Genomic DNA, 26,556 nt, shown 5'->3' with positions numbered 1-26,556 from the left:
CTGAGGTCCTCTGATGAGTCTGGTAGCAGGTATATATGTGTATATATGTGTGTGTATGTGACCATGTATGTGTGCATTTGCATGTGTTTTATATGTGCTCGCTCGGCTCTAGACGTGGAAGAGTTTCAAGATGTCTTTATTTAGTTATAAAAAGATACAGTACATCTCGTGCACCGGGGTGACTAGTACATACTCACTATCCCTCCTTACAGCAATGACTACAGCAGGAAATACAAACTTACAGGGATTGTTTATCCAACTAAAAAAAAAAAAACACCCTGAATTAAAATTGCTAACCTAAATAGCAACTTGCTTATTATGCAAAAACTTTAGTCTACATTTGTGAGAACTAGAAACTAGTAAGTATTATTAGTAAAAAAAAATTAAGAAAAACGAATTATTGGTTAAACAAACATTGTGCTATCTACAACCCCCTGCAGAGAGGCCTTGTTGGTGAAGGGACCCACAGTGGAGGGTGAGCTGAAGGTACATTTCTTCCTTGCCTGGACCTCTTTGTGTCTGGACGCCCCCTCCTCCAGCTGTGACTTCAGTGGAAAGTTGCTCAAATCCCTCCAAGGGAGAGATGCAGAGATGCCACTGGTCCTGGGCAAGCCAGGAGCCTAGCATTTTGCAGGGTGTGCTCGGGCGTCGTTCCCTGAGATGTGGCGACTTGAGGAAAAGGCAAATGGCGTGGTGGCTTTGTGACATGGTTGTGCTTGAGTTGGGGCACTAGCCAGGCTGTATCTTGGATGCCTCGGAGAGAAAAGCCGATAGCAAGAGAAAAGGGGGTGTAGTGACCAGGCAAGCGGCTGCCTCCCACAGGCAAGCTGGGCAGGGTTGACTCTCAGGCGGGTGCCTCAGCTTTTCCAGGATCCTTCTGGTGAGTGGGCTGGAGGCTCTCCTTGCTCTATGACCTGCCACCCTTGGTCTCCACAGTCCTTCCTGGGTGAATTCACAGTTGCTTCAAATTAAACAAGCCGTTTCCCTGAAGTTGACCGAGTGTATCATTGCTCAGTAAAGCAGTTAATGGGGTTGCAAGCCTGCTTGAACACCTCAGTACCCAAGGTCAGGAGCTGCCAACAGTCTCCTTCCTCCCTGGACGGGCCTGAGAGGGACTGGGGTGGGGTGTATTTAGGCACTAGGGAGGTGTCAGGGAGACACACAGTGCTAGGACTCCTGAGAACAGGCATGACGGGTGAGTCACAGCCTCCCTCAGGACCAGGTTTCAGAATTCTGTCCCATAGCTCATGCAATCCAGTCTTCTGCCTTGAGACAGACAGCCCTACCAAGGGCTCAGGGGCCCTTGGGGAAGACTCCTCAAAGTTCAGCATAGGCAGCTTTGCTTGGCGGTTTTGAAGGGACAGGAGAAATCTAGAATAGATTGGAAGTGTGTATTGGGGTTGGGAGGAGGGGCAGGACAGAGTGGGAGCCCAGACAGAACCCTGGTCTCATTTTCCCAATATTTGGAGTGGTCATCAACAAAATAAATCTCTGTCCCTGGCTATTTATGGGACCTGGAATTTGCTACTCTGGGGATGGAAAGATCTTTTGTATCCAGCGGCAAGAGATGCTGGGCTGGAGAGTGTGCCACTCCTTGGAAATCAGGGAAGGTGATGGCAGGTGTGTCTGATCTAGGCTGCAGTGACTTTGGTCCCCTGGCCCGGAGACTGGCAGCCTTAGATAATCATCTCATCGTGGGGATCGGAGCCATACAGCTCTGCCAGCATCTTGAACCTGGGTCCCCAGTCGTTGAGGAAGTCATAGTCGATGTCAGAATCGGAGGAGTTGGTGGTCAAGGAGCTGAGCGACTCTGCGATGGACTCGGAGCCCTCATAGCCATAGATGTGCAGCGTGTCGTAAGGGGGGCCACCGCCGTCGTTGTCTGCCTCGTCTTTCTTCACTTCGATCATGGTGGCCATCTCTGAGGGCCCGCCGTGCACTGGGGGCACCATCCGCGGTGGTTTCTGCACCTGAGAGTACACTGCTGGCCGGGCGTCCATTGTGGACCGCAGGGGCTTGGTGGCGCCACCGCGCACAGAGTTGAGCACGGACACATCGTAGCTGGTGGTGTCCATCTCACCGCCGCCCTCCTCGTCGTAGGTGACCAGCTGCTCGTGAATCTCAAGCGCGCTCTTGCTATGTGCACGCGCCTGCTTCCGGAGCTGCCGCCTCAGGAAGATGAGCAGGGTGATCACTGCCAGTCAGGGAGCCAGAGCAACAGATGTGGGTCAGACAGCGTTTGCGGGTGGGGTGCCCCATTTCCCTCTTCCCTACAAATTCCTGGGGCCAGCCCAGACTTCCAGGACCACCACCATAATAATCTGTTACATACATTAAGAGAGGATGGCTTGATGAAGTCCTTCCCCATGCCTCAGTTTCCCTGACTGCAAAGTGGATACAATGACTGCTCTGTGACACTAGTTTTAGGGGAAGATGATAATGGGATTCTGGGGGTGACGTCAATTTTTTTAAATTATATTTTTATTTATTTACTATGTATACAATATTCTGTCTGGGTGTATGCCTGCAGACCAGAAGAGGGCACCAGATCCCATTACAGATGGTTGTGAGCCACCATGTGGTTGCTGGGAATTGAACTCAGGACCTTTGGAAGAGCAGGCAATGCTCTTAACCTCTGAGCCATCTCTCTAGCCCCCGACGTCAATTCTTTTATCATCATCACTAATTCTTATGAAAGGGAAGTCTGTCTCTAATGTCTCTGGCACAGAGGGTCCAGGAAATAAATGGACACACACAGTGGGAAGCTCAGAGGCCTGGGACGGTTGCTGTCTGTGCCTCTCAGCATCCTAGTTCGCCAGTGTACGCAAGGGCTGGTGCAGCCAGAGAAAGAACTTTCTAGCAGGAGCCTTCACCCCTGAACTGAATGTGCTGGAGGAGCCCCACTCTGCTGGGTGCTAATGCCGAGGATGGAACTTCCTGGTGCCTCAGGGTGGTGAGGTTAGCTAACAAGGTCAACTCCTTTTCCTGTGCTTCATAAATCCTGAAGGTCTGAGGTCTGGCTCCTGGTAATGCAAAACCTAGGTGAAGCCTACAGTGCCCTGAAAGTGGCAAGGCTCAAAAAAACAAAGGGAAAATAAAAGCCAAAAAACTCCAAAGCTAGAAGAAGTCTACAAAAGCAAAGAAATCTCTTGGTGAGATTCCAAGCTAGAAGTCTAAATTATTAAGGAGTTTTAGAAACAGTCAAAGCTGGGAGTGGTGGTACACACCTTTAATCCCAGCATCTGGAAGCAAATGTGAGCGAGTTCCAGGCCAGCCTGCTCTCTGTAGAGAATTCCAGGCCAGTCAGGGCTATTCAGTGAGACCTTGTCTCAAAATAAATGAATAAAATAAATAAATAATAGTTTTAATGTAAATCAATGGCCCCAAATGACACCTGGAATATAGTATGCACTCAAAATACATGAATATAGGTAGTGAATAAATGAATGTCAAGTGTATGCTTCCTCCCTCCCTCCCCCCCCCCCCCCCCCCCCCCCCCCNCCCTCCCTCCCTCCCTCCCTCCCTCCCTCCCTCCTTGCCTCCCTCCTTCCATGCCTCCCTCCCTCCCTCTCTCCCTTCCTTGTTTGAACTGGTGGAGATGGAACCTCCTGCTTGACACATGCTCTACCACTGAGCTACACCCCTGGCCCCGGGTTATTTTGAAATGGAGTTAGCTTGATGAACGGTCTTGGGCCTCCTCTCTCCTCTCTCCTACCGCTCAAGCACCAGGTTGTTAGAGTTCTACATCTGTATCTCTGTATCCTTTACAAGGAAGCATGGGGTCCAGGGAGGACTGGGCTGGGACCCTGCCTCTTCTGTGAAGCCTTCTCAGAGTCTCCCCCCCGTCCCACGAGACACTGACCTGTGATGGTGAGGATGCAGAGAAAGATGGCTACGAGAGCCTGGATGCTGACGCCCGCCTGGGCAGCCATCTCCTCACAGAAGGTGAACTCGCCGTGTTCGTTGCATTTGCACACAGCCACTGTTAGCGTGCCGGTTCCCGTCAGGCTGGGCACCCCGTTGTCGGAGATGAGCACGGGGAGGTAGTGGAACTTGGTGTGCTCCCGATCAAACTGCCCATACTTGACCGTGATGTTGGCGGTGTTATCTGGAAACATCAAGACCACAAAGTGAGGTTCTGCCGGGAGCATCGGCCCTCTTGCAGCATGGGGAGGGGGAAGGGGAAATTGCCTTTTCCTGGGTGATTTCTCCGCCCTCTTGCTCCCAGCCCCATGTGTCAGTCCCTTGAGCATAGGCCTGTCCCTTTGCAGAGGACGCGGTGTGAGCAGCTGGAAGAATGGCTCACACAATATTCATAGTCAGGATATAAAACCCCAAAGGTCTGTTTCTGTGGCCAATGGATGCACCTATCCCCTTCTCCAGTCTCATCCTGGTAACGACCTTTTCTCCTGTGCTCAGCTTGTGACTGCATGATTTCAAGCTTCCACACACAACTGGGAGAAGAACGCTTTTTCTTTAGCATCAGGCTAACACCTTTATGCTACCTTGGAATCATTGGGAAGGAGGTTTATGACCATAAACACTAGCCTGGGTTCCCAGTGGCACTAAGTGGCACTGACACTTGCCATTGGGAGAGGGTGGCCCTGGGCATTCTGCAGCCAAGAGCCCGCTTCTGTGATATAAGCCCCCAGCCCCAGCGCACAGGAGCATCCTCTGGGGAGCTTTTTGAACATCCTGACTTTCAGATCCCATCTTTCCTTTAAATGTCTGTTCCCTGTTCATGCGCACATGTGCACATACACACAACACACAAACACACATGTGCGCACATGCATGTGTACATATATGCACGCGCACATGTACGTGCACGCGCATGTGCACAAACATGCTTCTGCTGCTTCTGTTCAGTGGCTGTGGGCAAAGGACAGATGGTCTGCCTTTTGTAGGTTTCTGGGAGGTTGTAACACCAGTGGTCAGAGGACTTACTTAGCCACGCAGGGTGGGCACATACAAGACCAGCCAAAAGCCAAGAATTTAAAACAAAGTCAATTTCATCTCATTATTCATAATTTACATTACATTTCAGTTTTAAGGCTATTATAACTGTGAGCAATTGACAGGCCACTGACATGTGATGGGATCGAAATGAGAAACTCTGATATGCAGGACATTTGTATGCAAATGACTCTGAGACCAAGAGGCTTGCCTTCTGTGGTAAACAGGATGTGTGTTTAGGGTGGCTTCTAAATTTTCTATTCTGTTGTAGGACCCCAGTTCTACTTAGTTCATTTGAGGTATATATTTGGAATAGGGTGAAAGGTATCTCTGCAGTGCTACTTTCTGAATGTTGGATTGTGTCATTAAGTGTCATTAAGTATCAGCATAGCATGGCTGCCTTCATCTTAGGTTGGCGGTGCTATTCACCTTGCTTGATCCCTTGTACCTGCCCCTTGCTCCCAGGGACCCTCTTCCCTAGTCTTCCCCAAAGATGACAATGGGCTGTTTTAGTTAGGGGCTCTCATGGTGTCATCAGCCAAGGACAGGAAGATTTCCTCCCATGTTTGGGTGAATAGTTGGTATATTCATACCCAAGGGTGTCTATCTTTCTTAGGGTGTTACAGAGGCCATAGAAACCCAGGCCCTGTCAGATGGAATTAAATCATCCTGCGATCGTCACTCTAATACATACATCTTCACCAGAGCTCTGACTGGGTGCTACTGACCTCACAAGACTTTCTGGGCTTTGATTGGCTGAACAGATGTGCAATGATATGCCATGATTGGTGAACCAGATCCAGTTCAGGGACCGCTTTATGGTAGCTACCCAGGCTGAATGAACTACAACAAAATCCAACACATTGTTGGGATTCATGACTTCCAAATTTTCAGTTTGGACTCTTTGGAATGAGATGGAAATTTGTAGTGTTGTTGCAATTGAGATCCCAGTGTTAGAAGGGGTCTTCCGATAGTTTGGACTGGGCTGGCTGCCTGCATCCCTGGATCCGTCTTGTGTTCCTTTACAGTGAAGCCACTTCCTTTACAGGAAGACATTTAGGATAATGTCAACCCTACAGACTCTGTTCTGTGGCCCATGAAGCCTGGCCAGCTGGCTTTGACCATAGCATTTACCAACTGTACAATACATATGGTAAGAATCGTATAAAATAACCCATAACTTGAAAGACCCTATGGAGACCTGTCACCCCATGTTGGTTGGTCTAGTCCTCGATCCTAGTGCTTCAACACTCTTAACGGACACCCCTGACCTTCTAAGAGCCAACTGATTGCTCCAATGCTCACCGTGGTTGTTTATAAGAGTGAAGTTGCTGTCCTCGCTTTTCAGGGCGAACTTGAACTTGGTGTTTGGTGGCGTCACATCCTTGTCTTTTGCGGAGATCCGTACCACCAGCTGGATGTGAGAGATGAGCAACGATATGATCAGTGTGGTTTGTGTGTGGCATCTTGGGGCTCAAGGATGGATTTAGACATGACCATGGCTGCCTGCCGCCTGCAGCACCATCTTGAATGGTCTTCCCAAAGCCACTTTGTCTACTACTGTCCTCCACCCACTTATCCCTGAGGCTTCCAGGGGTTTCGTTTCTCCGCCTGTAAGATGTGAATAGCATTTTATTCAGGCTGCTATGTAGTTACTTTAAGCTGAGGGAACTCTAGGTGGGCAGGAAGGTTTGTTCCTCAGCCCTCTGCCTAAAAAACGTACTGGTCTCCCCCTACCTAGCCAACTTGAGGCTAACTCACCTTGCCCTGGGCAGCATTCTCACACACTTTCGGTTCATAGGGTTCGGCAAATTCCGGGGGGTTGTCATTCTCATCCAAAACTTCAATGTGGACCTGCACAATGGATTCTTTACCTACGGGGTTACCTGCAGGAGAGACAGCTTGTCACCACAGTGGGCCCAGCTGATGCTGGCCGCTGGAGCTGGAAGATGTTTGGGTGGATAGTCCTGAGGCTCTGTGTGGGGGAGGCCACTATTTTTGGCAGGAGGAAAACCCAAGGGTTGTGTCGTGGAAGGAGGGAGTGTAGAGGAGAACAAGGGGGGTAGACCTTCATATGTGAACAAGTTTGCTTGTAAAAATTCAAGAGCTAAACACCCTCAGTGCACCTTAAAGGTTGTAATTAAATCAGTAAGTAAATCAAGCAAACAAATACAAGTGATTAAAATAATACAATTGAACAAATAATCATGCGCTCATTTAAATAATGCTATCTCCTCTCAGGAGCCCCCTTGGGACCTGGGTGCAGTGGGAAAGTGAACACTTCTTTGCTGGGTGATTGTCACAGCTCTCCTGGTATCTGTCAGAATTTACATAAATTGTTGAAGACCCTAACAATCTCTAGTTGAGGAAGCAGGATGAGCAATACAGAGTAAAGGTGAATGAGCCATGTAGTGGATGAAAAGATATGGGTTAATCTAAGTTATAAGAACTAGTTAGAAACAAGCCCAGTCCCACAGTTCCATGAATCTAAGTAGCAAAATTTGGAAATTTGACTATATATATATATATATATATATTATATATATATATGTATACACACACACACACACACATATATATATATATATATATAGAGAGAGAGAGAGAGAGAGAGAGAGAGAGAGAGAGAGAGAGAGAGAGAGAAATATACAAGTTAGTACTTAGAGAAGGTGGATCTGGGATAAGTTTAGGGAGGGGTGAATATTGTCAGAATTCATTGTGTGAAATTAACATAGAACTAATAAAAATACCATCTCCTTGTATTGTGTAACCTAAAGGCAAGAAAGAAAAAGAAACAAGTCTAAGCTAAAGTTGAGCTTTCATAATTAACAGCAAATCTCCATGTCGTTGTGTATGTGTGCTGATGGCTCAAAGAAAAATCTGTCTACAGCTTCTTATTTTGAAACTGGCTCTTCAACTGGTGCAGATATAACTGTCCACACACCAAGGAGTGTTTGCTAAATGCATTCAACACTAAGAATCACGCAGCATTTGGTCCAGGTACAGCCTTTGCCAGAGCACTGTTCACTGGACCAAACCCTCAGAAACTGTGTAGTGTGTGCCTTGGGCGAGCCTCATCACAGAGGCACCTGAACAGCATGCTTTTAGCATGGTACTTTTTAATCTATGATGTACACAGGGTTCTTGTTCTGTCTATGATGCTACCCTATTATTCTGTATGCCCAACAAGGTTGTGGGTGTTCTGTATGATGCTAGTCCAAGCAGCCCTTTCTGAAATGGAAATTTAACATACCCCAGACAGAGAATGCTTCCCTGGGGACTTGTAATACCTTCAGAGGTTCAAGATAATAAATCATGTCAGTTTTGAAAGGATGAGGGAAAAGAAGAACCCAGGTGTCCTGGAAGATGAAGGCACTCACCTCTAGAATCCAGTTCATTGGCCTCCACAGTCAGGTTGTACCAAGCATGGGTTTCTCTATCCAGTTCTTTCTCGTTATAGATGTCCCCCTGTTTGGTTATTCGGAAGAATTGCCCTCTGTCACTGGTCTTGCGGATGGAGTATCTGTCCAGGAGAAAGAGATTCATGGTAGAAAGAGAAGCTGAATTGACTTCTATAAGTTATCTCTGGCCTCCATATTTGTGCTGTGGTGTGCACCACCCCAACATATGGAATAAATAAATAAAAGTGCAGTAAAATAAAAAGATCTCATTAGAATATACACATTTTAAGAGACCATATTAAAATTCACGTGAAGCCAGGTGTGGTGGAATGTACCCTGTAGTCCAGTGCTCAGGGGGCGGAGATGGGAGGATTACTGCAGTTCAAGGGCAGCCTGGGCTACGTAAGAGAAGCAAGAAAATGTTCCTGTGTAAGAATGGTCATTTCAGATGGGATAGAAAACAGGTAGAGAAGGGCTTGTATTAGACAGGCTAAAGTTCAGCAGAGAGTTGTTCCATTAAGGCAGAATGGCGCAGAGCAGGTAGAGTGGGCTGTTCCAAAGTAGAGCCAAGTCTATGTGAGAACTTAAATGTATAACACGCGGCAGGGAAATCATGATGTTTGATCAACAAGGCTGACACAGCTGGCTACATGTGTGCAGTAAAATAAGACTGGATTAAATTCATGCTTACTACCAAGTAAGTGACTCCAAGAAGTCTGAGTAGATCTATCTATTCCTTTTGTCCCAGAGAGTAGAGGACGGACATCTAGTTAGGGTAGATAAGCAAGGACACTAATTTGAATGTGTCATTCCATACACCCCAAAGTTCATGTGTTAGAAACTATATCCACAAATTCATATAATCATGGTATTTGGGGGCTGGAGAGATGGCTCAGAGGTTAAGAGCATTGCCTGCTCTTCCAAAGGTCCTGAGTTCAATTCCCAGCAACCACATGGTGGCTCACAACCTTCTGTAATGAAGTCTGGTGCCCTCTTCTGGCCTGCAGACACACACACAGACAGCATATTGTATATATAATAAATAAATATTTTAAAAAAATCATGGTATTTGGAGATAAAGTTTTTGGGAGGTCATAATGATTAGATTAGGTCATGAGAGTGGGGCCCGCAGGGTGGATTTGTGGCTTTATGAGAAGACAAAGAGAGACATACGCTGGCAAGCTCATTGCGTCTCACCGTGCTGCAGCAAGAGAGACCCTACTAAACGGCAATCACATCCTGGCACTATGCTCTTGGATTTCCAAGCCTTTAGATCCTTAAAATAAAGAGATCTCTGATATTCATAAATTATCCAGCCCATGGTGTGAAGTTATAGCCATGGAAAATGAACAAGGAACAAGTAGTGATAAAATGTGCAGGACATGATCCAAAACAAATAGCAGCAAAAATACAAAACAAACGGAACATCCGTGTATTGGTGTGTGATTGTGTGGTCATGAAGGAGTGTGCACTGAGACCACCAATGAACTCGGTGGGTACAGGAGCACCCACAGATTTCTTGATAGGCCACGTGAAAGCAACACTTCTGGCTTTGTGTTTTGGGAGACTAAATTCTAAACTATTTTTGGTGATGGGGCTTCAGATATGCCATTGCTGAGATTGCCCTCTTGACTCTCAGGCCTCATCAGATGGTACCTATGTGAGTCATGGTCTTAAGTCCTTCAAAGAGCAGAGGATGACCTTGACCAGACAGGATGGACATACTAGGAGCTGGTAGGACAAGGGTGTTAGTTAAAAGAGCCAGGGCCAGCCTCTGCATTTTTCCATGAAGATGCTGGGAGAAGCCAGTATCCTTCTCTGATCTTTGGTATCAAACCACTGGACATTAAGAATGCCCGTGCCAGGGCCATCGTACCGTTAGCACATACAGCCCACCCCCTCTTTACCCAATGTTGCGCTGAGCCTTGTCCGGGTCTTTGGCCACCACAGTGCCTATCAGAGGTTTCTTCTGGTTTTCCGGCAGCTGGAAATGGTAGAAGCGTCGCTGGAAGACAGGCGGTTCATCTACGTCCAGGACATTGATGGTGATCTTGGCTTTGTTTTTGCCCGCTGTGCTGCTCAGGTATCCGAGTCTGACAGTGGGGTCCGTGGCCTCAATGTAGAATGTGTACTGCTGGATGAGTTCATAGTCCAGGGGCTGCATGGGTAGCAAGGGATGGGGACTGTTTGTAGCCCATTTCATTTTACTGCCCCCATCTCTGTATCCTGCCCTGTTCTAAGTGATAAGGACACACACGGCCCCGGTCCTCGCAGGACTGTAGCCTAGTGGTTCCTTTCAAAGAAGCTTAGAAGGCTTCTCCTTGGTCTGCCTAGAAAATTCCTTCCTATTTGTCTTGAGGAATGAGTAGGAGTTTGCTCATAAGGCAGGTAGTAAGAGACAACCTCTCAGAAGCTGCTCTGGACAGAGGCGACAGTTTCCTGACTGGCATTGTTGCGCAGTCCTGAACAGACCAGCTACATTTTTTTTCTGTCGTCTGTCTGTCTGTCTGTCTGTCTGTCTGTCTGTCTGTCTGTCTATCTTTCCCACCATCTGAGAGCTTTGTGGCTTCTGGCGGCTATGTGTGTGTTCCCAGTCCTCTCCCTGAACATTCTGAAAATATGAAAGCTCCTTCCTCTCCTCTCTGGATGCAGTCGGTCTGATTTTGCTTGCTGCCAGCAGCAACCACTATCCATGGCCACTTGTGCCCTCTGGTACACATTCTTTACATATATGCTGGGGGCTTTCTACTGGCTCGGACACAGGGAGCTAATGCTGGTGGGGGTGGGGACGCTGTACTGGTGAGTATTAAATAGCAATTTTCCATATATCCTGAAACCATTGAGAAGGGAACCTCAGGTGAGGAATCGCCTAGATCAGGTTGCCTGTGGTCCTTTCTGTTGGGATTGTATTGACTGTTTATTAGTGTAGAAAGACTCAGCCCATTGTGGGCAGCGCCACTCCCTAGGCTTGGCCCTGAACTGTGTAGGAGGAAAAGGTTAGCAGAGAGCTGAAGCCGCAGACAGGAAGTATGGGTGCATTCATTTTCCTCTGCTTTGAACTGTTGATGTGGATGTGACCAGCTACCTCAAGATCCTTTGCCACTCTGACTGCCCCTTAACAATGGACTCAACTTGGAGCTGTAAGCCCAATACACCCTGTTCCAAAGTTGATTTTGACCAAGGTTATTTCAATGATACTAGAACAAGTGCTCCCTGTCAGCATGGCAGGGTTTGTGGCTGCTTACGCCAGCACCTGACCTTCAGGCTGCAACTCTGAGTTATGCTCTATGTTACCCCTGTGGGACTGGGCCCCCACTTGTATCTGCTCATCAGTGATCTCTACCTTCTTGCCACTTGTCACTGCTCTTGAGGCTTCCAGGAATTACTTCCCAAATAAACATTTAACACCCAAAGCCTTGCACCTGGTCTATGTCTGGAAGAACTCAGCCTGAGATGGTGAATCGGTCTCTATGAGCACATGGCCAGCTCTGAGCTGCACAGGAATGTTCTCATTAAATGGCCTATGGCTCAGAAGCAGTCCCCGAGTGTGTCCTTTGGATGCTGTAAACTCCACAGTCCGTGAAGGGGTTCAGTACTGCAGATCTACGTACCTTTGTGGGCTTGATGATACCCTCATTGCGGTTGGGGTCTGTCTCGATGGTGAAGGTGTCCCTGTACTCGCCCTGCATGATGCTGTACTTGGTCATCCGGTTCTGAGGCTCATCTGGGTCCTCGACAGACAGAAAGCCCAAGGGGTTGCCCACACGGATGTCTTCAGGCACCATAAATGTGTATGAGGCTGATATGCATAGAGAACCACAAAGAGTTAATGATGGATAAGATAATTGTCCCTTCATATTATCACAGATGTAGACCATAGACTCACACAGGCACACACAGATACACACACACACACACACACACACACACACACACACACACACACACAGGCACACACACAAACACAGACACACACACAGAGGCACACACACAGGCACACAGATTAAGGATGGAGTTGGGTCTCCATAGTTTGGCTTCAGAAGCACCCTGGGACATGGGGAGATGTAGAGAGATTTGGGGTACTTTTTTGAGAGCCCCCAAATCACGTCCAGATTGTCCCAGCCCCTGTCTACTAAGGCTCGATGGGAGGGGCTTACACTGAGTAAAGATGGGGAAGTTGTCATTGATGTCTTCCAGTGTGATCAGCACAGTGGTTGTGCCTGACTCTCCCCGAAGGCCCTGGGCATCTCGAGCCTCCACCACGATCTTGTACTCAGCCATTGTCTCTCTGTCCAAGTTTTTATCCTTTGTGAAAATAAGTCCTGAAAAAAAATTGTCCCAACAGGTGACTCCACAGTATATCTGAGATTGAAAACCTCAGGACGATAGCCCACTACCTCCATACCTTGCCCTGTGTGACTAAAAGTTGGCCAAATGTATGGTCCAACGTTGTTCTTAGCCAGAGAGAGCCTTATGTTGAGAAATACCATAAGGCCAGTTCCAGGTTCAGAGTGAGCATGCCTTGATGGATTAGTGATGTCTGTCTTGCCATGGTTTCATACTGAGAGTGCTGTACTTGATTAATGATGTCTGTCTTGACATATACAGAAGTGGCTACAAATTTTAGTGCCAAGAGAACTTGTGATGGTTTAGTGACATCTATCTTGGTTGCAGTGTGTCTTTGCTCGTCTTCTGGAAGACAGTGTGCCTAGCTTGACTAACTGGCCTTCTTTCTTGCTTCCAAGACTCAATACTTGAAGTTTTCCAAATGTGTTAAACTGAACCTAATTTGGCCTGAGAAACCTTCTGTACTTTGCAGACTTGAACCGTTCTGTGAAGAACGGCAACCTAGCAGGGTGTAAATACACCAAACTCCTAACTTAGGCGTGTGCTGGGCCAATCACAGTGGCTGTGCTTTAGTTAATCATAGGCAGCCACCTGTTCAAAACTGTTCAAATAAGGCAGACACCCCAGCTGTACCCAACTGAGCTGTTTCTAGACTGCAGGGTGTTTTTTTTTTTTCTTTCCTACACTATAAATACCACCCAACAATGTGGCAGCCCTGGGGTTTCTCTGAACTTGTTTGGCTTCTGGGGTGTCCCAATTTGTGAACTGTTCTTTGCAAAATTAAACTTGATAAAATTTAATTGGTCTAAAGTTTTTCTCTTAACAAGGCACACACACACACACACACAAACCTATGTGGTGTGTCTGTGTCTGTGCATAATCGAATTCAAATTTCACAGCTACGGCACAAAGGACTAGGTGCATTCCTATTTTCTGGACAAAGGAAGTGAGGCTTATGGATATGAGTTAACTTGGTCAAGGACTGTAGAGCTGAGTAGCCATGTAGGGTTCGAATCTAATGTTCCTGAACATGTACAAAGACCTTCCAACCAGCATTTTTTTGTTGAGTACTGGTCTTCTCTTGGGTGAAAAGACCCTGATTTTCTTTCTGGACTTGAGTGCATGCCTTGGGCAGCTGTCTGCTTCCTTCCCTAACCTGTCCCAATATGTCTTTGTGTGTATTAGGTATTCCTTCCCTGGACCAATGTCTGGTGACACCTGCTTCACGCCCCCAAATCCCTCCACTGGGTACCCTCCCAAGAGGGTTAGTCATACAGACCAGAATTATCAATGGCGAAGTGCTCATTTCCGTTTACGATTTGGTACATGACAGTGGCGTGGCCGGCCACAGTGGGGTCGTCTGCGTCTACTGCTGCCACACGGATGACAGAGGTCCCTGTGGAGAGAGAGTTCTGGTGTGTCTGCTCACAGGTGGCCCTCACCGCACTCCCTAGTGGGAGTGGATGGGATTCTGCTGTTCCTACCACCCAGGTTAAGGGAAGAAAAGTTGCTTTGTGCCAGAGAGGCCATCATAAGGGTGAAGCGGCAGCAATGGTAGGCCTAGCCAGATCAGCCGCGAAGGCTGCAAAGAGAACAGGTAGTTTGTACCTTGTGGGAGAAAGGAAGAGTGGAGGATGTTTGGGTTTGAGAGAGAAACTTAGGAGGGTTCTGGATGATTTTGCCTCTTCCGAAGGTGAGAGATTGAGGGACTGAAAATGGTATTGGAAAGCCTCCAGATGGGTGGGGATCACATTTCTCATCCTTTAGAGTTCTAGGGTTCCTTCAAAAAAGTCTGGCAGCAGTTTTCCTATTCCTTCTGGAGACAGGATGAATACAGGCTAGTCTATAAGCCAGAGTGTGATGACACCCTCTGGAGTCAGGGTCAGGGCCCAGACTATAAGAAATGTCAGTGCTTAACACATTACGAGGATCAGAACCCATCTGTGACTAGGGACAAGGTTTAGTGTGGGACTAGGTCAGAGGTTAACCTTTAGGGACAAGTTTTGAAATCCTGTAAAGAGGCACCATGGTATCACACCACGTCCTTGAACTTGCTGGAGCCTGACCCTGAGCAGTGAGGTGGCTGATTTGAGGGGAGCAGGAGAGAGAGGGCAGACTAGGTACATACATACCCACAGCCGACATCTCGGGCACAGACGCGTTGAATACCTGGTGTTCAAACACAGGCCAGTTGTCGTTTACGTCATGAACCTTGACGGTGAAGTTGGAAGGTTGCTCCAGGTTGACGTTGGTCTCCTTGTCCACGATGAGGGCGGTAAGGAAGTACTCAACCTTCTTTTCCCGGTCTAATCTCTCAAAGGCAAACACATCTCCTGTGTCGGCGTCGACCCGGAAGATCGTGCCGGCATACTTTCCCTGGAGCACATACTTGGCATTCTTACGGTTCACGCTGGACTTGATCTGGGAAAGAGCAGACAACAGGAGCTGGGAATGGGAAGCATAGCTGCCTGCACTTGTGTGCGCACACGTGATTATGGATGTCTGTGTGTGTGTGCATGCATGTGGGGATGTCTGTATGCATGCGTGCATGTATGTGCACACATGTGCGTAGTGCTGAGTAGGGATTCTAACTGTGACAATGAGGTTTTAGACAACTTCTGACTGGTCACCAGTGAGCTCTTCTTCACTAGGTTATGGCAAGCAGTGTTTAGCATTTCTTAGCTGTGCACAATGCCTAGGATGATGTCTGGAGTCCAGCAAGGCCCTTGCTACTGGAGAATAAAGGTTTTCATTGCCCCTTAGATGACAAGGATTGTGACTGCCTCGTCTGTAAGATGGAGCTAATTGAATTTCTAAGGTTGATTTGCACTAATGAGTAGAGCCAACCATTTGGAAATGAGTGCCAGAAACCTTGGCCTCTTTTGTTGTCCCATGCAAAAACGGGATACATGCCAGTGAAATAGTGGAGCTGGCTGATATCAATATGGCTTTGAAGACTTGGCTAGGATTGGGGGATATCTGCGATCTGGCTATTAAATGTGACCATATTAACAATCGAATTATCTGAACATACAACAAAATAAATCATTGTTATGAATGGTTTGTCAACCTAGGTGACATGTGTCTGCTATGGCTTTTCCAGAGCGCGTTAACAGAAATAGGAAGGTCCACATGAATGTGGGTGCCATCACCCTATGGACTAGGCTACTAAACTGTATAAGAAGGTAACAGTAAATGAAGCAGCTGCATCCATCTCTGCTTCCTGACTGTGGGTGCTGCTGCTGTCCCCACCCCTTGCCATGATGGGCTGTACCTTCAAACCGTGAGCCCAGGGAAGTCCTCCATTCCAGAAGTTGCTTTTGTGACAGCAACAGAAATGTAACTAGTGAAGACACATTAGAAGCAAAGAATGCAGATACTCAGAATTCGTGTTTCTAACTATGTTACTACATGTAACCACTTCCTTGAGGTTCCTGTGACTTCTGTGTGAGCACGGGGTGATACTAAATGGCGAATGGCCTTGTGCCTCTTGCACTAACTCTGCCTGCAGCGGTGCACATCATCAGCTGGAAGGCTGAGTATTTATGCTACAGAAATTGGTGAGTTCTACACATCTGTGCTTTTCCCGCGAAGCCAGTTGTCAGACATTTATCAACACGGCAAGCATTGGTCCCAGGAAATTTGCTTCTGGAATATGATGTGTGAAATACTCTATTCTTGGCGATTTACAGTGTCTAATCTGCAGAACAGAATCCCGGTGAGCTTTGTTTAACTCAGGGTGTCCTGTGCTCTGAGACCGCTGAGCCAGTTTTCTGGATAACACATGCTATTAGTAACTTAAGGGAAGCCAATGTATGCCCAGCCCCTTGCTCTGGACAGTACTGAAGTGAACAACAGTGACTGTGAATGATAAACCCACAAGTCAAAAGATATTAGAGAGTTCCAGTGCTGGGTAGTCCAGTTTTACAACTAGAGGATATGAGGAGAGAGGATATAGATCTCACAGGCTCTCAGAACTGGGGCTTACAGTGGGGGACTGACATCTTAGGAGGGGCAGCGCTTGGGGGACAGATGGAGCAAGGCCTTTGTGTGCAGGTGTCCAGTAAAGATCTGTTAAGGAGGGAGGAGAATGGAGAGTGGCCAGGAGGTCAAGAACGTTAGCCTCCGGGGAGAAGGAGATTCCAGAAAGGACCAATCCCATGAGCTCTAGGGCTCAGCAGTTGTTCCATAATTGGAGCACTTAGTGCAGCGGGGACAGCTGGGTGGAAGGCCGTGAAGCCAGATGGTGGAGCCCAGAGAAGGTCCTGGAAGGTGAAAGAGTAGAGGCACAGAGGAATGACCCCTTCCCTCCAGCAGGCACTGGAGGAGGGAGGCCGGCAGCAGCGAGGACTAGCAGAGATCCTGGGGCAGGGAAGGAGGCGTGCAGGGGCCAGGTGGGCCCAACGAGCAGGACAGATAATGAACAGCTAGACAGGGGTGAAAAGCCATGTTCCAGCTCTGTAACCTGTGGCATGTGGGGACAGTAGGGGAAGAAGGAGGGGGACAGTTTGACACCTCGGGCAGGGCCCAGGCTAAGCTGAGACACTGGTCTTCATGGGAACCTGTGGATCTTCGTGAAAGAGCAGAGTAGAAGCAAATCAACTTGGAAAAGGACTGGAACAGTGCAGATTTTTCTCCATTCTATATTTTACTCCTTTACCTTTCTTTCCCTCCCTCCCTTCCTTCCTTCCTTCCTTCCTTCCTTCCTTCCTTCCTTCCTTCCTTCCTTCCTTCCTTCTCTTCCCCTCCCTCCTTCTCTCCTTCCCCCCTTTCCTCCCTCCCATATTCCTGGCCATATAACCCAGGCTGACATTGACCTCTCCATCTTCTTGTCTCTGTCTCCGGAGCAGTGGAATTATAGCCTGCTCCCCCATCCTTGACCCATTTTGTTTAAACAAACATGAGTTTTACAACTCTTCTTAAAGAAAATGAGACACCAGTACCCTGAGTTCCGGGGCACCTGCTCCCCTTCTTCTCAGTACCGCATCTTACATTAGCGTGGCCCCTGTTACAAAGGGAGCCAAAACAGAAGAAGCATTATCGATTAACATAGATAGTTTATACACATCCCCTTGTTTTTATCTAATATCTATGTCTGTCCATCACTCTCCTCCCTGCCCCCAGCCTCCCCAAGATGCCTTTCAGGACACCACATAGCATTTTGTTACCATGTTTCCAGAGCTTATTTTGGTTGTAACCGTCTCTGAGAATTTTATTGTTTTCGATGACCTTGACAGTTTGGGGGCGCGCCCGTCAGGTGTCTCAATGGACACCCTTCCATTTGAATTTCTCTTTTTCTCACCGCTGAACTGGGGTTGTGGATTTTGCTCCTCCCCCTTTTCTAATATCATTGTGTTTGGATGGAACAATGCCAGTGGCTGCCCTGCCCTGGCAGGCTGCTCCCAGCCGGCTTCCATTGTTCATCGAGGTTTACAAACCAAAGCTCCCGACTCTGACCTCCATAAACACACACTTCCTTCAGATTGTGTCTTCAGAGTCACAGGAGGACCCTCGGGGTCCTGTGTTTGTGTCTCCTACAGACTCTTGTCTTAATGAGGGTGGGGATCACACGTGGTTCCTCTGCTCCTCTATCCCTGTGCTGGGTACCAAGTCGGTTCCGTCATCACAAGACACAGACCATCAGTCACCCCATGTCCCCAAGCCTTGTGCTGTTTGGCATTGGCCTCCACCTTCCGATAGCCTTCCCTGAGTCATCCTTCCGACTCCGCTCAGCACTCGCCATACTCCTTGGAGGGTGATTCATGGCCAGTTATCCCATTGGGAAAGTCATAATTGGGTTACGGCATTTCCCTCAATGACACAGGGCTCGCTGTGTAATTTCTCGACGTGCGTGCGTCTTTCCTTCTGGTCAGGTGGCAGTATTTACATCATCCGGGGGGAAGAAAGCCCTTCTTGGAAGCCTGACCAGCCAGGTGCCCGGTCAGCTGCTGTGGGTGGAGCCGTTAGCAGATACTTCCTATATGACTCCAGCTATTTCCTTTAGCTGGAGTCACGGAGGCAATTGTGGTGCCCTGTCCAGACTTGTGCCTCACGTCAAAAGGTCCTCTTTGGTCTGTCTCTCTCTTGGCAGAACACCCCCATCCCCATCATTTATGGGGTTCTCTGTTTGATAGCTGCTGTTTCTCTATATCTCAGTTTTTTTAAACCGTGGTCTTCAACTTCCCGTGAGGTCTTATGCCTAAATGTGGGAGGTATGAAAAACCGGCAACACTGAATGACTTCTTGAGGCACAATGACCAAAGAGTAATCCACCGTCCAGTGTGTGATGGGTTTTCTAGCAGCGCTTGCCTGTGCTACATCATGAATTTCACTGCCTCCTTGGTTCTCAGCGCACTCCATGTGCTCTGGGCATTGTGCATTGTGCATGTCATCTGTCACACAACAACAGTGAATGACATCTGGAGCACGTGGCTCAGATTTGAGGCAATTGTATAGGCCACAGTTATACAATGAGACAAAGTTTCTTGCTCTTACAGAAACAATGATTAAAAAGGAGACCTTTATATCCTTATATGATATGATTTATATATATGTGTGTAAATAGGAGTTTCATATCTCTATATATGGGTATATATCCTTACAAAATAAATTATTTTTATTTTATCTTTGAGACATGGTCTCAAAGTGAAGCCTTGGCTGTCCTGGACCTCATTATGTAGACCAGGTTGCCCCGAACTCACAGAGATTCACTTACTTCTGCCTCCTGAGCACTAGGATTAAGGGTGTGTGCCACCAGGCCTTGAAAAATAGATGAACATTTTCCTACCATTATTCCTCAGCTTGTGAGAGTCATATTAGTGTGTATTTTAATTAGGTTGTGTTAGAATCGTTGGTTTTAAAGTTTCTTTTTGAACTGTTGGCTTGAGTTTTGTTAAAAAGTAGTTAACTTAATTTTATCTTTGAATTAAAACAGAATTTTCAAAATGGTCCCAAACACACTTCTGCCTTTTTGTGCTATGTTTTTATGCAAAGCAGCGCTCTTACACTGACTATAATAGAATCAAAATATTGAGCCAGGGTAGCTCACGCCTTTAACACCAGCTCTCCAGAGATAAAAGGCAGGCAAATGTCTGTGAGGTTGAGGCCATCCTGATCTACACAGTGAGTTCCAGGCCAGCCTGGGCTAAAAGTGAGACCCTGTTACAGACAGATATGGAGACAATAGACCACAGATCTGTTATGAAAAACACTGAATCTAACATGCTTTAGGACTAGAGGATTAAATATTCAGCATCAATATTATTACGCAATTTTTAAATACTTCATAAAGTTATATGTATACCAAAGAATTGTCTAAAAATTAATTTCTTTATGAGTTTTTATCAGTAAATGTTTGATTTGTATTTCTATTTTATATATCTTTATAATCCATTGCAGGAAAGTTCTTTAGGCACAGAGAGAGTGGAGAGAGTGACCTGCTCTAGACCCAGATAGAGGGTGGTAAGTGAGTTCTGTAAAAAGCCAGAGAGAAAACAGTTTTGGCTCTTTGGATTGTATAGTCTTGGTCACAGCTACTCCATGCTGCCATTATAACATGAAAGCAGCCATGGACAATTAGTAAATTAATTAATGTGACTGTGTTCCAATAAAACTTTATTTATAGGACCAGACAGAGGGCCATATTTAGTCTGTGGGCAGATATTTGTACAGCCCTACTATCCATGAGAGTGGTGAGCACATTTTTGCCCAGTGCTATTTTCCTAGCACCCAGTCTAGGACGTGGAGTGTTTATTCTCCCTCCAGAGCATTTGTTTGGTCCGTCTCAGAGCTGGTGTGTGGATTCAAAGAGGTTGACGTGGTGAGATTTTATGTCAGAGCTTTCTTCTCACAGACAGCTCTTAAAATGCTTACGTCATTGACATCTCATTGCATGTGAAATCCCACGTTGAGGGTCAATCGTTTGAATCAAAGTGGGTGAGTTTGATGCCTATGACGATTTGACATTATGAGAAGAGTCATCATTTAGATTGTCTTCAGGCTCTCGAAGGGTGAGCTTGTGTGGGACAGTGAAGTTACAGGCCTTGACACTGGCCTCACCAAAGGATAGTCCTGGGTCAAACACCTCATGATAGGGGCTAGTTCAGGCTAGTCTTGAACCCTTGATCTTTCTGCTTTGGCCTCCTGAATGCTGGGATTACAGGTTTATACAACAATGATTGATGGAAAGGTTTTTTTGAGGAGACTCAAAGCCCAAGACCAGGGTTGGCAAACCGTGGCCTGGGTGATCAGCATTGTCACCTGTGTGACATTGTCGACAGCTGCTCAGACCTTTCCCAATTTCTCAAGTGGGAACATTGAATGCAGCTTTTTAGTTGTTTGTTCCCTTAGCTCTGAACCCTCAGGACAGGCTGATCTCCTCAGCCTTGGCACAGGGCGGGGTTCTTACTGATTTCTACTCTGCAGAGAACAGTGTGAGAGAAAGTGAGCCATGCTCACTGCTGCTAATACCACAGATACACCCTTCACCACAACCATCTTTTTTATTCTCCTTCATCCAGGCCACCCACCACCATCACTATCACCACGTTTCCATAAACACCACTATTACCACCTTCCTCATCTCCTTCACTGTTGTCAGCATCACCATCATTACCACAATCACCACCTCTACCACCTACTCCTTTACCAATCATCACATCCACCTCTACCACTGAATCAACATGACCGCTGTCATCTCTGTAACGGCCTCCACTCTTGTGGGGGTTTGAATAGGAACAGCCCCAAGAAGCTCATCTATCTGACTACTTAGAGCAACTTTAGGAAGTGTGGCATTCTTGGAGTAGCTGTGGCCTCGTTGTAGGATGTATGTCATTGGGGTGGTCTTTGGGGTTTCAGATGGTCAAGCTGCGCCCAGTCTCTCCCTCTCTCTCTCTCTCTCTCTCTCTCTCTCTCTCTCTCTCTCTCTCTCTCTCTCTCTCTCTCTGTCTCTCTCTCTCTTCCTGCTGCCTGCAGACTCAGATGTAGAACTCTCAGCTATCTCTCCAGCACCATGTCTGCTTGTGTGCTTCCTGCCATGACAATAGTGGCGGAAACGGTAAGCCCCAATCAAATGGTTTCTTTTATTAGCGTTGCTGTGGTCATGGTGTCTCTTCACAGCAATAGAACATTAAACAGGACAACTCTCATCTCTCCTCATTCCCGTCACTAATAGTGCGGCTTGAAAATGATGTGACTCCCATAGGCTCATGGATTTGGACTCTTACTTCTCAGCTGAGCATTGTTTTAGAAGACTGTAAAATCTTTAGGAATTTCCTTGCTGGAGGAAGTGGATGGCCCTTGAGGTTTTACAGCGGGTCCCTACATCCTGTCCTTTTCTGCTTCCTGACTTGAGAACACATTGTAGACGTCTTCCTCACACTTGAGCCGCATGCCTTCCCTGATGTGACGGACTGTATCCCTGCTTATTCTGTGAGCCAGAGTAAATCCTTCCTCTCCACGTGGGGTGTGTTAAGGAAAGGATAATCACACTACAATCCACCAGCCCTGCGAAGTTAGATAAAGAGGAGAGGTCTATGGGGGATGCTTGGATCTCTCTGGGAAGGGGAAATAGAATAGATTTGGTGCGTGGACTGGGGGCAAGTGTGTGGGGACCCATACATGTGAGTATAGGAACAGGAGGGATTAGGTTGGGGAGGGAAGGATGGAGGAAGAGAGTACTGTGAGAGAGGGCTGTGGAAATCTCCTGGAGGCTATGAGGGTGACCCTAGCAAGGACTCCTAGTTATGAAGGATATGGAACCTGAACTGGCCATGTTTTGTAACCAGGCTAGGTTCCCAGTGGGGACGTTAACACCCACACAGCCACAAAACCCATGACCCCAAACCTGTCCTGCCTACAAGATGCACTGAGGCAATGGTGGCCCCGAGCTTGTGGGAGTGGCCAACCAATGACTGGTCAAAGGCCCAAGCCACAAGAGGGAGCCCATGCCTGACACACTGCCTGGAAGCTGGATGGCTCAGAGACAATAGGGTAAAATCAAACAAGACTGACAAAATATAAAATAAAATAAAATGAATAAAAAGTCAATGAAATGATTCCTAATGATATTCTGTTATGCTCATAGTTCAGGGCTTAGCCTGATAGACAGCAGAGAAGTATCATCCATCAAATGATGGGAGCATATAATACAGAGACCCAAAGCCAAATACTAGGCAGAGCTCAGGGAACCCCACAGAAGATGGAGAGGAAGGACTGTAGAAGCCAGAGGGTTGAGGACACCAGGAGAACAAGGTTCACAGAATCTACTAAGCGGGGCTCCCAGGGGCTCCCAGAGACTGACGCGGCAATCATGGAACCTGCATGGCTCTGCACTAGGCCCTCTGCGTACATGATGCACTTGTATAGCTTGGTGTTCTTGTAGGGCTCCTAACAGTGGGAGTGGAGGCGTGTCTGACTATTTGCCTGCTTGTGGGACCCATACTGTCCCTTATCCAGCCTTGATATGAAGATTTGTGCCCAGTCTTATTGCGTCTTGTTATGCCATGTTTGGTTGATATCCCTGGGAGGCCTGCTCTTTTCGGAAGGGCAATGGAGGAGTAGTGGATCTGGGGAAGAGAGGGTGGGGAGAGAAGGGTGTCGTCAGGATGTATTGTATGAGAGAGGAATAAAGGAAAAGAAGAAAAGGAGAAAGAAATGTGGAAGTGATACAGTTGTCATAGCAACTGCCACAGTGGTACCACCCATGACCTCTGCCACCACCTGGGGTCGTGCAGTCGCTGCGCCTATTCTGGACAAGTATGTGGCTGGGGAAGTGGTTCACCAATGACATTTATGAAGAAAAGGGAGAGAAGAGGGGCCAGGGTACCTATAACTCCTTATAAGGAATATCCCTAATGACCTAACTTTCTTCTCCTAGGTTTCTCTCTGAAATATTTCACCATCCTCACTGGGGTCACAACCATTAGCACATGGCCTTAAACTATAACACTCTGTTTTAATTAATCAGTTAATTGTGTGTGTGTGTGTGAGAGAGAGAGAGAGAGAGAGAGAGAGAGAGAGAGAGAGAGAGACCACATGTGTGCCCATGCATCAACCTCAGAAGCAATTGTGAGAGTTGTTTCTTTCTCTCATTCTACCCCATGGGTTCTGGGGACTGAGTTCAGGTGGTCAGACTTGATAGCCCACTGAGTCATCTTTCTGGGCAAACAAAACAAGCAAATAAATTTTGTGTGCCAGTATGGAAGGGCAGATGTGTGTGTGTGTGTGTGTGTGTTCTCTCCTGCCACCTTTGAGCTCAAGTTGTCAGGCTTATATAGAAGTACCCTCATCTCCTGAATCATCTCGCCAGCCCTGAATTCTGGCCCTCACTACCCAGGGCTTACGTTTGTCTCAAAACACTACGGATTTAACCCAACTGCAAGAGTCCCTGCAGCAGCTGCAGTTCCTGCGGTGTTCACAAGAGTGTCTTCTGAGACTCAAGGAAGCTTCTGAGCCTTTGTAAAAGAAAAGCCACGCTACATACTCCAAGATACACTGGTACAGGACAAACATTCCTGTCTCACAGGGGAGAAAGTGTGATGTATTTATTGCCAACTTGTTTGGATCCACAATCCCTCATGAGACAAACCCCTGGACTCACTTGTTAGGGACTGCCCATGTCAGGAGAGCCTTTGGACTTGCCTTTGAGGGATTTTCTTGTTTTTAACTGATAGGGGACTACCCGCCCATTGTGCCTGGTACAGTCCCTGGGCAGAGGTCCAGGACTGTATACAGAAGAGAAAGTGAGCGGAATAAGCATCCACTGCTCAGTTCTTGATGGTGAATGTGATATAACCAGCTGCTTTAGCCTCCCGCTGCCTGGACTTCCCCTCCATGATGGACTGCATCCTTGAACTGCGAGCCAGAATAAACCTTTTCTCCCTGACGTTGCTTTTGCCAGGATATTTTATCACAGAACATATAAAATAAACTAAGAAAAAAAGGGAAGAACTGGACTCAAGAATGATAGAAATCTAGCATGGAAAAAAAATGAATCTTATAGATTCATTTCTAGCATCTAGGGTACAAGGCGTAATGATGTGAGATCCGAAGGGCTTAGGCAGTCTGTCCCCTGTGTCTATCTCTTTGCAGCCTCTATGGCTTCTCCCTTGACCTGGCTCTCCTTCTGCGTTCCTGGCATATCTCACATTTTGGAATCTCTGTTAGAGATTCACCTTCATTCTCCCAGATACATAGACCGTTTTCTCGGGGGATGTTTTCACAGACTCCAAACCTACCACGCTATCTGACTTTCCAGGTTTTCCTTTGAAACTTTTGTAGAAGTCTCTCTGACTCCACAACTGTTTCATCTGCATACCTACACACCAACTAATGAGAGTGATACCCAGGCACAACTCTGGATCCAAAAACAGACAGGATATAAGATCATGATCTTAGATCATGATCACAGTGGCCTCTGAGTGCCTAATGGGTTAAACACGGGGTGTAGGGGCAGTGAGAGGAGCTACCCAATCCCAAGGAAATGATTTCATAGTCAGTCCTACACCACATCTGTAGGGTCTCTGGGCCTCTCTTTTCAAGCTAGTCTTTGGACCTGAGGTGGGCAGTGTCTTGCTGATTCCTGGGATGCCCTAAAGGCCTCTTTCCTATCACCCCGTTGTAAAGTATTTGGCTTATTTTTAATTCACTAATCTGAAGGCTCACAGCTAAGAGCACACCTTTCGTTTCAAAAGGCAGTGCAGCGTTAGTGTTAGCCTGTGGAAAGGGAGAACAACATGGTGGAAAACCCACGGTAGAGCCAGTCTATTCACCTCATGGCATCTGGGAAGCAGAGTGTGTGCGGTGGGGGATTGGAGCCCCAATATCACCTTTGAGGGCATACTGCTACCGACCTCCCACTAGGCCCTACTCCCTGTAGCCCCACAGGCTGACAACAAATTTAGCAGACCTTTGGGAGACTCCTGAGGATCTGAATCATAAACTCTATCACCTCCTCATTCAGATCATAGCCATCACAGCCACCACTTCCATTCCCTTCTTCTCCTCTATCACCACCATGGTCATTATTACCATGACCACCGCCACCATCATTACCACTATTCCTACCACCATTAACTTCCTCACTTTCCCCTTTACTATGGCGGCTGTGGTCGCCGTATGATGTCATCATGGCCATCATCACCATTACAACTCTCATTGCCACCATAGCCTCCCTCAGCTTCCCTTTTACTATAAACACGATAGCTGTCATTACAGCCACCACCACCTTCACCCACCCACCGCCATCCCTGCTACCACCATTACCACCAGCAGCACCATGAATTCCCTCACTTTCCCCTTCACTATTACCATGACGATTACCATTACGGTCTCACCATCGCTATCTTTATTATCTCTTCCTTTATGATCACTGACATTACCATCACAATTATTGTTGCTATGAAAGACATCCTCTCCATGATCACCATCACCACTGCCATCACCATCACCAACACAGTCAATAACTCCTTCACCTTCTTTGCCATCACTATTACCTCTACCACCACCACACCGCCACCACCACCACCATCACTACCTGGACCATCACCATCATCATCACCACCATCACCATCATCACCACCACCGCCACCCCATTAGCCTCCTCACTTTCCCCTTGACCCACCACCATCATTCTCACCACCGCCACCACCATGACCATCACTATCACCGTGACTACCATCACCTTCGTCTTTCCTATCAGAAGTATCAGCATGGCTTTGCCATTATTAGCATTATGGTCCCCACCTCCACCACATCTGTTTTTGCTGTTGTCATTTTTCACTGACAACCACTCCTGTATTCATCACCATCTTTGCTACAAAGGCCATGACTAGGGTCCAGTTGCTAACAACTT

The 26,556-nt window shown here is 47.3% G+C and overlaps 1 protein-coding gene across 2 annotated transcripts in view; it reads right to left on the bottom strand.

Moving 5' to 3' along the window:
• Positions 1-119: 119 nt before the first annotated feature.
• The window catches only part of Cdh5 (cadherin 5), a 37,368-nt gene continuing 10,931 nt past the window's right edge, over positions 120-26,556 (bottom strand). For both annotated transcript variants that reach the window (XM_050144211.1, XM_050144212.1), the window contains exons 3-12: positions 14,837-15,125; positions 13,984-14,100; positions 12,515-12,679; positions 11,969-12,156; positions 10,265-10,515; positions 8,337-8,479; positions 6,718-6,842; positions 6,262-6,370; positions 3,863-4,108; positions 120-2,194 (exon numbers count right to left, since the gene is read on the bottom strand). In XM_050144211.1, the coding sequence (XP_050000168.1) occupies positions 1,677-2,194; positions 3,863-4,108; positions 6,262-6,370; positions 6,718-6,842; positions 8,337-8,479; positions 10,265-10,515; positions 11,969-12,156; positions 12,515-12,679; positions 13,984-14,100; positions 14,837-15,125 (2,151 nt within the window). In that variant the 3' untranslated portion in view covers positions 120-1,676. The remainder of the gene's footprint in view (positions 2,195-3,862; positions 4,109-6,261; positions 6,371-6,717; positions 6,843-8,336; positions 8,480-10,264; positions 10,516-11,968; positions 12,157-12,514; positions 12,680-13,983; positions 14,101-14,836; positions 15,126-26,556) is intronic.

Source organism: Alexandromys fortis, unplaced genomic scaffold, assembly GCF_014885135.2.
Source record: "Alexandromys fortis isolate MF-2015 unplaced genomic scaffold, M_Fortis_MF-2015_v1.1 scaffold_1, whole genome shotgun sequence".
NCBI classification, from domain to species: domain Eukaryota; kingdom Metazoa; phylum Chordata; class Mammalia; order Rodentia; family Cricetidae; genus Alexandromys; species Alexandromys fortis.
Note: the sequence above shows the minus strand (reverse complement) of the source record. Positions and strands in the feature narration are given on the sequence as shown.